The sequence below is a fragment of the Oncorhynchus mykiss genome, chromosome 8 (genome assembly GCF_013265735.2).
Source record: "Oncorhynchus mykiss isolate Arlee chromosome 8, USDA_OmykA_1.1, whole genome shotgun sequence".
NCBI classification, from domain to species: domain Eukaryota; kingdom Metazoa; phylum Chordata; class Actinopteri; order Salmoniformes; family Salmonidae; genus Oncorhynchus; species Oncorhynchus mykiss.
The window spans coordinates 53,543,155-53,555,914 of NC_048572.1; the positions used below are offsets into that span (position 1 = coordinate 53,543,155).

The following is a 12,760-nucleotide window of genomic DNA, read 5'->3' on the forward strand; positions in this document are numbered from 1 at the left end:
TTTAAGTACTTACAAGGAAAAATCTTTTTGCATCCTATGAAAACCTACACAGCATAGAGGACCAATGTGAGAGCGAGTGTTAGTGTGTGAGACTACTAGTTCGCTAGCGAGGTCCCCGTGGTGTTTACACTGACAGCAACAAGACGTTCTCTACAACTCACACAGGCCTGGGACGCAAACCACAACAACATCTAGGAGGAACTCAGGCTGGCTTCACTAGGCTAACCCCCAGGGGGGCTGCGTCTACATCCACGGGTTGTCTTAACCAACAACTAGTTACGGCTGCCCACAGTGCACCCAGTCAAGATGGCTACTAACACCAAAGGAATCCGATTCCGCTATCAGGTCAGCAAACTTCACATCCTACTAATCGTGTCTGAACTCAAATGAGCCCGTCTGAACTCAAATGAGCAAACGCGGTTTACAAGAGGAGCCACTCCAAACTCCTTAATTGCACTTGATGCACCAAGAAAGAAAGAAAAAAAGAGTAAACAGTCATGTCTGGCTCTCTCTCTACACATCACCTGACAGAAACAGACGGGCAAAGACCCTTGCCAAAACAAACCCCGACTCATTAACGTGTGGCTTCAGGGGCCGAGCCGGGCATTAAATAACTTGGGACTGTCAAGAGTATCCTAGCCTATGGATGGACAGACAGTGGATAGTTTGCTTGTCTTAAAGAGAGAGTGCTCCCAAAACAGGAGGCCCAGGCACATTGTGCTCATTTCCTCTCACTGGGGGCCATATTTTCATAACCGCGCCGCCCAAGTTCACCGCCAACACTTGATTTAGAGCTCCAATACAAACAGTTTGGCGTGAGGGGAGGGGAAGCGTTGAAAATAAATTGGATTCCACTGGGCAGGGCCTTTTGGAAGAGGGCAAACATGGAGGATGGAGATGATTAGGGAGGGACCTCAAATTCAGGAGGTTAAGGGATCTGGCCAAATAAATAACCATCAGTTGTTTTTACTACAGACTAAATTAATTTATGCCAAAATGTAATTTGCCAAAAAAAAATGCTGGCTACATCTTTACATGCATTATTATCCAATTTGGCCATGAGAAACCAAAGATGGGATTCCCATCTGGATAACAGAGCTGGGGTTGCCACTCCTCTATGAGAGTGGCCTGACATGGAAAAGTGGCCAAGAGGTAGCCGTTTACAGATATACAGTGCCTTTAGAAAGTATTCACACCCCTTGACTTTGTTAACATGTTTTTGTGTAACAGCCTGAATTTAAAATTGATTAAATTAAGATTTTGTGTCACTGACACTTTGATTTCAGGACAAAAAATTGTTTGGGGCAAATCCAATACAACACATTACTGAGTAACACACTCCATAGTTTCAAGCATAGTGGTGGCTGCATCATGGTATGGGTATACTTGTAATCGTTAAGGACTAGAGATAAAAAAAAATAAACAAAATGGAGTTTGCTTTCCACTGGGAAATGAATTTGCCTTTCAGCAGAACAATAACTTAAAACAAGGCCAAATATACACTAGAGTTGCTCATCAAGACCACATTGAATGTTACTGAGTGGCTAAGTTAAAGTTTAAACTTAAATAGGCTTGAAAATCTATAGGAAGACTTGAAAACAGTTGTCTAGCAATGATCAATAACCAACTTGACAGATCACAAATTTTCAAATGAATAATGAATAATCAAATGAATATTAAACAATCCAGGTGTGCAAAGCTCTTCGAGACATACCCAGAAAGACCCACAGCTGCAATCGCTGCCAAAGGTGTATTGAATCACAGGTGTGAATGTTAAAAATGTGTGGTATTATGTGTAGACGGATGAGAAAAAAAAAAGTTAATCAATTTTGAATTCAGGCTGTAACAATTTTTTTGGGGAAAAAGTCAAGCGGTTTGGCATCTGTGTTTGTACATGTCATGTACGACCAATCACGTTTTGCTTTCCCCAATCACACATGACAAACCTCAAACTCTAGGACATCTAACAGATACACCCAACTTTGTCACTCTAAGCCATTAATAGTGCTAATTCAACAGTGTGTGACTGAAGTGAACGTGGTAGTAATCAATGCAGTCCCAAGCAGGTGCTCTCTGTTGTAGGGAACTTTGATCTGAAAACGTGTGGCTGATTAGAGGAAGTGGTTGGGAGACATCGTTAACACACAGCCTCCTAGTTGGGAGGGCAGTTCCCTGGAAAGGGGCTTTTTTAACGACTGCTCTAATTTAGCAGAGCCCCAACGTAGCTCTTCCAAGTCAGCCCTTTTCTCTCATAATAATCATAAGCCTATTTGTGTAACGCCTCAACGGCCCCTTTTGGTTTCCGTACGAAAATCTATTATCTACACAAAAAATGCCAGTCTTTTCTGTTCAGAAAGTATAACACACAGAATAAAAGAAATATCAGGATATCTTCAATAAAGCTGTCACAGTCATTGCTGGTCTAAGCGAATATGAGCAACACGAGACACTATTAGCCATCTTTTCACAGACTATACATCAACACAACCTCATCGTATGTTAAGATGGAGTCCCCATCTTCCACGTTTAGGAGCAGCTGAGTAAAATGCCTTGGGAAAATCTTCTGCTATGTGGAAAATGTTCCTCTATTGGCCATAGCTGATGAGGCCTCATGGAATAATGACCTATGGCTGGAGAGAAGGGTGGAGGGATGGCATCAAAGGCCCAGTGACATCACGGAGGGCCGTCAAGTGTTCCGTGGATTGTGTTTGAAAGAGGAAGTGATGAGTCATGCCCTCCTGGACAGGAAGTCGGTGCCCCTCCGACAATAAGCCTCTGAGGCACCGCTGGTGACCATTTCAAAAATGGGGAGAGGATGGGGGGGTTACGCTGTCCCAACAGAGATGCTTTTGTGTTCAGAGGGCTGACGGGGAAATGGTATGAAGTTTGTGGTGAGGAAATGAATGAATGAAACATGACTGAAAACTAAAAGATTGTGTGGAAATGTGGGGCTTTTATGTTACGAGCCGTTCCCCGTAGGCCATGAGGGCTGGAGTAATGACATAACGTCTCCAGGGAGCGTCTCAATAGTCTAGAGTGGCTGCCTTTCCATCTCCACTGAACTAAACTGAACTATGGCATATGCCTACTGTGAATTTGCCTTCATCTTACAACCTTTTCTTTTTGTTTTAGTTTAAGCTTTATTTAACTAGGCAAGTCAGATAAGAACAATTCTTATTTACATTGACGGCCTAGGAACAGTGGGTTAAATGTCTTGTTCGGAGGCAGAACAACAGACTTTTACCTTGTCAGCTCGGGGACTCGATCTGGCCCAACGCTCTAACCACTAGGTTACCTGCCGCCCCAAGTTTTCAAGTCAGTGCAAAGTACAAAAGGGGTGGAGACAAGGAGAGGAAGCCTCTTAAGACTCTTGAGATGCACCCAATGACTAATCAATCCCTGAAGCGAGAACAGAAGGAGTTTTGCTCACTTTGGATAGATGGCGGTCATCTTGGCCGCTGCATAGCCCGGCTTGCAAACTCCTTCGCTGAGGTTGCCATACTTGTACGCCAACTCCGCTGGCCTGTAAGTGGCGCCAAGAGGGGAGGATAAAGGGGATTAGATGAGACTGAGAACAACGTGACATGATAACAAGCAGTGTTTGCACTTCTACACATAATCCAATTTAGACAAAGATCTCCCTGGAAGATAGAACTAAAAACAGTTTGATATGCCCCCTTAAGCCCGTCCTATGCTGTTCCTGTCCGATTTAAAAAGGTAAAGTAGGGACTAAGAAGCTCAAGTTCAAACTAGCCCCTTGTATCTCCTCCTCACTGCGATCATACTCATTAATTACCTGCAATATGGCATGAGACTAGTTCAAATAAACAGGGGAAAAGGAGGGAGGTCCCAGCGTTATGGGAGGCCTATCTGTCATACACCAAGTCAGTGTTGATAAGATGGGAGGGTATGGCAGGGGAGAGGGGCGTGGATGGACAGGCTGTAGCTGGAGTGGACTGGGGTCTCTTGCTGACGTGCTATCTTTGCTAAGTCAGAGGGAGTGATCAAAATTGGTGACCACTGCTATAGGCAGTTGTATTAGCAGTCCCAGATAAGAACCAGCATAACCCTTCTCCTGAAGTTGTGCTTATAGTGTGAATATATGGTGAGGGCAGATATGCCCTCAGAGGCCGGCGTGATGATGAGAACATGGCCTGTGAGCTAGGGGACGAGGGACTGGGGCCTCCTATGAAAGTTTACAGTGGGAGTGCAACACACACACAAACATAGCTGAGCTCTCACGCCAACAAAATAAAATGACTCAAGTTTGCATATAAGCAAGAACCAACACCTCCATTTAACCCACAAACAAACCTTTATACTCATTAGCCATATAGAGATTCATATGGCCATTACAATTCAACCCAGCACACCTGCTTGGTGTCAAATTGGGAAAAATAATCCCAATGAATGTTTATTTGAATGGATTGATGGATGTGAGATTAATAAATCACAAATTCAATGTCACATTTGATTAATTATCCCAATGATTACATCTATTGGGCTACGTGTAATCTAAGAACCTGGGTCAATCTAAGAATACAACTAATATTCAGGATACCATCTCCAGTTCAGTTTCTGATTTGTTTTTGTTCAAACTGAATATAGCCCATTCTTATGAGGGGAGACGTCTTGGTTATAGCTAAGTCCATTCCTTAAAAAAAATAGCCTCGGACAACCAACTACAACAATCAATTGGAGATGAGTAACCAAACCCTATTCGTTTAAAATTATAAAATTGTACTGTACCAAAAAGTTGTTTTACTTACAACTGTCCATCCAGCTTCAGCAGAAAGCCCTGCTTATCATACACTAGAAAAAGAGATAACTGAAATTAACAAACAGGAGTCAAAATGGCTTGTGAACTAGGACTCGTCCCATATACGGAAGAGAGAGTGATCATCCATCCTCATGTTGAATGTAGTTGTACATCTCTCGCCAAGTAAACAGCCTGTGCATTTTCATAAAGAAAAAATAAAGAAAAGCAAAACACTTGGTTGAAAGCATTAGGGTTAGAGAGTGTTTTTTTTGCGGCCGGTCAAACAAGAGGGGGGTGTTAAGGAAAGCCAGCCAAAATCAATCCCGCCGAGGTTCAAGTCCAAATGACAAGTTAAAAACAGCCGTTGTGGTTCACCTATGGAGGAGGAGCGTGTGGGGTCGGGTCCACAGGTGCTAATTCAAGCGTAGTTGGCGGTTAGGCTTTTTCAGTAGAGGGGGAAAGAAGCACAAGCCAAATGTGCCTTTAAAAAGATCTACCTGCTGTTTTCCCCTGAGACAAGAGAAAACTGTTAACAGCTTAGTAATAGTGTGTCCTTCAACGTGGAAATTAATTCCACAAGACAGTTATTTGAATTCCACTTCAGTCCGTTTGTGTACACATGTATCCAGCATTGTGACCTGGACGTGACTCGGCATGACGGCAATCTACTACGAGGCATGCTGACTTAGTTTATATGTCATTCTGTCAAACCCAGGTCTCTGGAACCAACTGTTACTGAAGTATTGACATTTTGCCATGTCTCTGTAAAATACAGCAAAGACTTACCGAGTACGTTACTAGTGAAGCTCTAAAAGTTCCGCAATTATCCATATCTTTACCATTATTCACAACTGAACAGCATCTTCCGATGAAGCCAGTAAATACTATAGGCTATATATGTGATGCAAAAAACATGAAAGGACAGCCATTTCAAAACATGCCTGTTACATAAATGACACCTCATCAAAACAATACAATTAGCAATTGGGGAGAAAAGGGTGAAAGGGAAGAAGTTCTCACCACTCCTGTGGTTGTGCTACACCTTCAGGGGGATGCTAGAGGAGAGAAAGAGAGAGAGCGAGAGAGAGAGAAACGGGTGGATGGGGGCATGGGTTTTAATGCAGCGGCTATGAGTGTGTGTCGGTGGAAGGAAGCATGTTGTAGCCTGAGCTGAGCGGAGAAAGCAGCAGGACCCTGCCTGTACAGCACAAACCTTAGCCACTGAAACCACCAAGCTGATGCCTTCAGACTCTGTGTTGCCGCCTAAGCTTTATGCCCCTTTTCCATGACTGATCCAGAGGCACTCTCCTGGTGATCAACAACAGAGGGCGCTGTTGAATCACATTTAATACAAGCGACATGAATAATTGAGCTATTGCTTTATTTGCTCCATCCACATTGGGTTTGGGGATATGTGGTCAAAGTCGAGAGGAGTCTACGTGCAGCTCACAGTTGTGCTCTTTTCGGATCAGGCAGGCTGAAACTCCCCCACTCACTCGTGTCTGGGGTCCATCCAATGTCTAGGGTATGCATGGTTGTTGACTGGGTTCAAAAGGTTGGAGAGAGATGGTGCCACATTTGCCTGTAAAACAAATGTCTCGCTCGCCATCCCATCTCAATAGGACGCCTTTCAAAAAACAGTTAAGGAGCATGTCCAGTAGCCCTTTCCAGGGAAAAGGGTGCCAAGTGTGGGGCCTTTGTAAAGACAGTGGGCAGCGACACAGAGCAATGCAGGGAGTCTGGCCATGCACGATGTTGGGAGGCGACACAGTCCAATAATGATGAGCAGCGACTATCAAATGAAAATCTGTCCTACTCTGTAATACCGTCTATCAAAGACCAGATTTACTGATCTTTCATCTTCCCCTGCTTGCCTTTCAATACCACGACATGTTCCATGTAAGCATTTTACTTTCTAATTGGGATGATGTCGACTGCAGAGAAGCTCTATTGGCACAAAACAAAAGGAGTGTGAACTTTTAAGAGATGAGGAACCCCCCCCCCCCGAACACGGCCGCTGAGGTATAATATGCTTTTCAGGAGGCACTTGGAAGTGTATTGTTGAAAAGGGGTGAGAGGAAAGGGGGGAAAGGTTTGTACCTGAGCCTACTATTCGTCCCACGGTGAGAGCAATTTCCGCTTCCAACTCTGAAACACAAGAGGGTCAGATAGACCCAGTCGGTGGGGGTTACCATGGAAAACAGTGTCCGCAGCCAAGGAGGAAGGAGGGGGAGAGGTTAGTGGCATTAGAACCCAAAGTTTTTATATATACACAACCGTTCAAACGTTTGGGGTCACTTAGAAATAAATGTCCTTGTTTTTTAAAGAAAAGCACAGTTTGCACTGTTCTGTGAAGGGAGTAGTACAAAGCGCTGTATAAGATCTTCAGTTTCTGGGCAATTTCTCGCATGGAATAGCCTTCATTTCTCAGAACAAGAATAGGCTGACAAATTTCAGAAAAAGGTCTTTGTTTCTGGTCATTTTGAGCCTGTAAATCAAACCCACAAATGCTGATGCTCCAGATACTCAACTAGTCTAAAGAAGGCCTGTTTTATTGCTTCTTTAATCAGCACATAATTGCAAAAGGGTTTTCTAATGATCAATTAGCCTTTTAAAATGATAAACTTGGATTAGCTAACACAACATGCCATTGCAACACAGGAGTGATGGTTGCTGATAATGAGCCTATGTAGGTAGATATTCCATTAAATCAGCCGTTTCTAGCTACAATAGTCATTTACAACATTATCAATGTCTACACTGTATTTCTGATTAATTTGATGTTATTTAAAAAAATTTACCCCAAAAAATGATTTTCTTTCAAAACAAGGACATTTCTAAGGGACCCCAAACTTTTGAACGGTAGTGCGTGTGTGTGTGTGTGTGTGTGTGTGTATGAAATGCACCTTCCCAGTTATTTTAGTGTTTGTTATTGTGGTTTCTGAACAGTACAAGCAAAGACCACAGTAAAGAGTGAATGAGCACATTCTCTTCAGAAAGACGGAGAGAAGAAGGAGAGGATAAAGGATAAGAGAGGATAAAACGCAAGGCTTTTGATGTAGTGTTAGCAGAAAGTTGATGTTCCAACGTGAGCCCCTAAGCATCCCGATTGCACCACTTTCCCACTGTCACCCAATGAAAGAGGGCTAGCGCCTCTACCTGTGGTGCTTTGACCTTTAGACTGGAATATGATAGTGGGTTCCGAATCAATCTCTGCAAACAAAATGGGTTAGAGGACATCAGAGGAGCCAGAATGGCAGCTCACTCGTGCCATTGCCGGTGAGCTGTTGGAGCAACGGAGACCAAGAGGGCTCGACAGGAAAAGGAAGAGTAGGCCTGGGAGACAGAGCAGATAAACAAGCACAGAGACGGATAGAAAACAAATGAACAGAGACACAGCCACACACAGCTTGGGCTCAAAGTGAACATAGTTTTTTTGCCCTACAAAATATTCTCAAGACAGAGGAGACTACTCCTGAAGTCCATGTGATTTTCAGGCAGGTTGGACTGGCTCATTACGGAGGGCGTATAAATGTAACCATTGCCTATCAGGGCGTGTAAAACTGTTTAACTTAATTCAATTAACTGCGGACCCACCCTGACCTTTGAATACTCCTGCCCTGTTTATGAGGGTTTGTTATCTTTAGCAGTTGGCAACAGGTCCACATTTCCTTTCCACTTCCCCTTACAGATTAGTCTTTTTAATTTATATTTCAAAGAGATAAATATGGCGAACTCTTGCATACCGAGGATCAGGTTCAAACAGAACCATCCCATGTCTTCACGAGCAACAAAATATTCCTCTATCAAAATAAGCAGAGGACAGCTGTCGTGTTCTTTTATCCAACTGCTGATGATTAAGCACAACCAACAGACCTCTGCTGAACAATGAGACAGGAGTCATGAATTGTATTCTGTTTGATCATTAAAGCAAAGCAGGAGGCATGGCTATTCTAGGCTGGCAAACCCTGGGTTTTGTTTGGTACTAGCCTAGTATTTAAGTGCACAAAAAATGGCCATTACTAGGGATGTAACGATTCACTGGTGCGCACCGGTCCCCAATTCAAATGTTTAAGATGCATTGGTCCGCAGACCCCAAACTAAACCAAATTAACCATGCATCGGTCAAAAACAATCCATTCAAACGTTACGAATCCCCCGTTCCCTTTTTACAGTGCCAACAGAAACTATTCACACCCCTTGACTTTTTCCACATTTTGTGCAAATTCATTTAAAAAAATGGAAAGGCTGAAATGTCTTGAGTCAAAAAGTATTAAACTTCTTTGTTATGCAAGCCTAAATAGGTTCGGGAGTAAAACATTTGCTTAACAAGTCACATAGTAAGCTGCATGGACTCACTCCGTGCAATAATAATGATTTTTGAATAACTACATCTCTGTAGCCCACTGGTCCCTCAGTCGAGCAGTTAATTTCAACACTTTGGATAGTGTATCAATCACAACCTTCCTAACTAAGTTGCCAGAGAGGAAGGAAACTGCTCAGAGATTTCACCATGAGGCCCATGCGAACTTTAGAGTTTAATGACTGAGAGGAGAAAACAGAATGGATCAACATTGTAGTTACTCCACAATTATAACCTAATTGAAATAGTAAGAAGAAAGCATGTACAGTAGAAAAATATTCAAAAACAGACATCCTGTGTGCAAAAAAGCACTAAAGTAATATTGCAACAACAAAAAAATAGGCAAAACAATTCACTTTGTTTCCTAAACACGCTATGGGTATGTTCATAATCGTTAAGTACTGGGGAGTTTGAGGGAAAACAATAATCATCTGAATGGACCTTAGCACAGGCAAATCCTAGAGGAAAACCTGGTTGTCTGTTTCCACCAGACACCGGTAGATGAATTTCAGCAGGACAATAACCCAAAAGACAAAGCCAAACCTACACTGAAGTTGCTTACCGTTACGTCCCCCAGCAAGAAACCAAACATTGTCGCTCAAACAGAAGGCGGAATTAACAGTGGGTTCTAGAAGGTGTTCTGAAAGACACTCATAGGGGTGTCCTCTGAAAGTTGACTAGCAACAACTGGGACCCAAAAAGACACCCACCATGAGCGCCCACTAAATTTGCCCAAGAAGAGGCAAACAAAATAAAAGCCCACACCAAGCTTAAAGACAGGGAGAAAACCAAAAGGTGGAGAAAAATGAAAACAGGGAAGATCAGAAAAATGATTAATTTAATTTAATTTAAGTACAATCAAATGGGTTAACCCTCCACATCTTGCAAGAACACTGGAGCGCTGGGCCAGCCGCTCTTAAATATCACAGGTGAAAGACCTGACCAAATGAGATGACATGCCAGCACAAGTGGAATACATACTGACTAACAAAGTGACACCAATCAGTGCGCCAACCTCAAAATATAAAAACGAAGGCTTGTAACATTTACCAAAAATAGACAGTGAATGTTCCGAGTGGCAGAGTTACAGTTATGACTTAAATATGCTTGAAAATCTATGGCAAGACCCATTGTCTAGCAACGATCAACAACCAATTTGACAGGGCTTGAAGAATTTTGAAAATAATAAATGGTCAAATGTTACACAATCCTGGTGTGGAAAGATTTACTCAGAAACACTCAAAGCTGTAATTGCTGCCAAAGGTAATTCTAACATGTATTGTATTGTATTGACTCAATGGGTTGAATACTTATCTAACCAAGATGAATGAGATTTATTTTTCCTCAAATTGTTTTACAAAAATGTTTTTATTATAACGTACAGGAACTCAAGTCGTTTTGTTCACCTTACCTAGAATACCTCAAATGCCAACCGTATTACCTCCCCAAGATAATTATATTATAGTCACAGCCGTATATATTCCCCCTCAAGCAGATACCACGACGTCCCTCAAGGAACTACATTGGACTTCGTGCAAACTGGAAACCACATGTCCTGAGGCTGCATTTATAGTAGCTGGGGACTTGAAAGCAAATTTGAGGAAAACTCTACAGAAGTTCTATCAACACATTGCCTCGAGTACTCGCGCTTCAAAAACTCTCGACTATTGTTACTTTCCCTTCCGGGATAGCTACAAGGCACTGACCCGACCCCCCATTCGGAAAATCAGAGCACGACTCCATTCTGCTTCTCCCTTCCTATAGGCAGAAACTCGAACAGGATGTACCCGTGCTAAGGTCTATTCAACGCTGGTCTGACCAATCGGAATCCATGCTTCAAGATTGATCACGCAGAATGGGATACGTTCTTGGTTTCCTCTGAGAATAACATTGACCTATTACACGGGCACGGTGACTGAGTTCATTAGGAAATGTATAGGGGTTGCTGTTCCCACTGTGACTTACACCTATCCAAACCAAAAACAGTTGGTAGATGACAGCTTTCGCGAAAAACTGAAAATGCGAACCACAGCATTTAACTACGGCAAGGTGACTGGGAATATGGTTAAATACAAACAGTGTAGTTATTCCCTCCGTGAGGCAATCACAGGCAAAACATCAGTATAGAGACAAAGTGGAGTCGTAATTCAACGGCGCAGACACGAGACGTATGTGGCAGGGTCTACAGACAATCACGGACTACAAAGGGAAAACATGCCACATTGCGGACGTCTTGCTCCCGGACAAGCCAAACACCTTCACACGCTTTGAGGATAACACAGTGCCACCGATGAGGTCCGCTCCCAAGGACTGTGGGCTCTCGTTCTCTATGGCCGACATGAGTAAGACATTTAAGCATGATAAACCCTCCCTGTCGCAGTCTGCTGTCCCCACTGGCTTCAAGATCTCCACCATTGTTCCTGTACCCAAGAAAGCAAAGCAAAGGTAACTGAACTAAATGAATATCACCCCGTAGCACTCACTTCTGTCTTAATAGAGTAGCTTGAGAGGCTAGTTAAGGATCATGTCACCTCCACCTTATCTGACACCCTATACCCCATCAATTTGCATACTGCCCCAATAGATATCCAGGCGACGCAGTCGCCATCACACTGCCCTATCCCATCTGGACAAGAGGGATACCTATGTAAGAATGCTGTTCATGGACTATAGCTCAGGCTGCAACACCATGGTACCCTCCAAGCTCATCATTAAGCTCAGGGCCCTGGGTCTGAACCCCACCCTGGACTTCCTGACGGGCCACCATCAATCACAACCTTCCTAACTAAGTTGCCAGAGAGGAAGGAAACTGCTCAGAGATTTCACCATGAGGCCCATGCGAACTTTAGAGTTTAATGACTGAGAGGAGAAAACAGAATGGATCAACATTGTAGTTACTCCACAATTATAACCTAATTGAAATAGTAAGAAGAAAGCATGTACAGTAGAAAAATATTCAAAAACAGACATCCTGTGTGCAAAAAAGCACTAAAGTAATATTGCAACAACAAAAAAATAGGCAAAACAATTCACTTTGTTTCCTAAACACGCTATGGGTAAGTACTGGGGAGTTTGAGGGAAAACAATAATCATCTGAATGGACCTTAGCACAGGCAAATCCTAGAGGAAAACCTGGTTGTCTGTTTCCACCAGACACCGGTAGATGAATTTCAGCAGGACAATAACCCAAAAGACAAAGCCAAACCTACACTGAAGTTGCTTACCGTTACGTCCCCCAGCAAGAAACCAAACATTGTCGCTCAAACAGAAGGCGGAATTAACAGTGGGTTCTAGAAGGTGTTCTGAAAGACACTCATAGGGGTGTCCTCTGAAAGTTGACTAGCAACAACTGGGACCCAAAAAGACACCCACCATGAGCGCCCACTAAATTTGCCCAAGAAGAGGCAAACAAAATAAAAGCCCACACCAAGCTTAAAGACAGGGAGAAAACCAAAAGGTGGAGAAAAATGAAAACAGGGAAGATCAGAAAAATGATTAATTTAATTTAATTTAAGTACAATCAAATGGGTTAACCCTCCACATCTTGCAAGAACACTGGAGCGCTGGGCCAGCCGCTCTTAAATATCACAGGTGAAAGACCTGACCAAATGAGATGACATGCCAGCACAAGTGGAATA

At 43.0% G+C, this 12,760-nt stretch overlaps 1 protein-coding gene across 9 annotated transcripts in view; it reads right to left on the minus strand.

Moving 5' to 3' along the window:
• The window catches only part of LOC110530111 (CMP-N-acetylneuraminate-beta-1,4-galactoside alpha-2,3-sialyltransferase), an 85,166-nt gene that overhangs the window by 42,699 nt on the left and 29,707 nt on the right, over positions 1–12,760 (minus strand). For 4 of the 9 annotated variants that reach the window (XM_021612933.2, XM_021612932.2, XM_021612931.2 and 1 more), the window contains 4 exons: positions 7,919–7,972; positions 6,860–6,907; positions 4,770–4,812; positions 3,431–3,523 (listed from right to left, as the gene is read on the minus strand). In XM_021612933.2, the coding sequence (XP_021468608.1) occupies positions 3,431–3,523; positions 4,770–4,812; positions 6,860–6,907; positions 7,919–7,972 (238 nt within the window). The remainder of the gene's footprint in view (positions 1–3,430; positions 3,524–4,769; positions 4,813–6,859; positions 6,908–7,918; positions 7,973–12,760) is intronic. The other 5 variants (XM_021612936.2, XM_021612935.2, XM_021612937.2 and 2 more) reach the window with 2 other exon arrangements.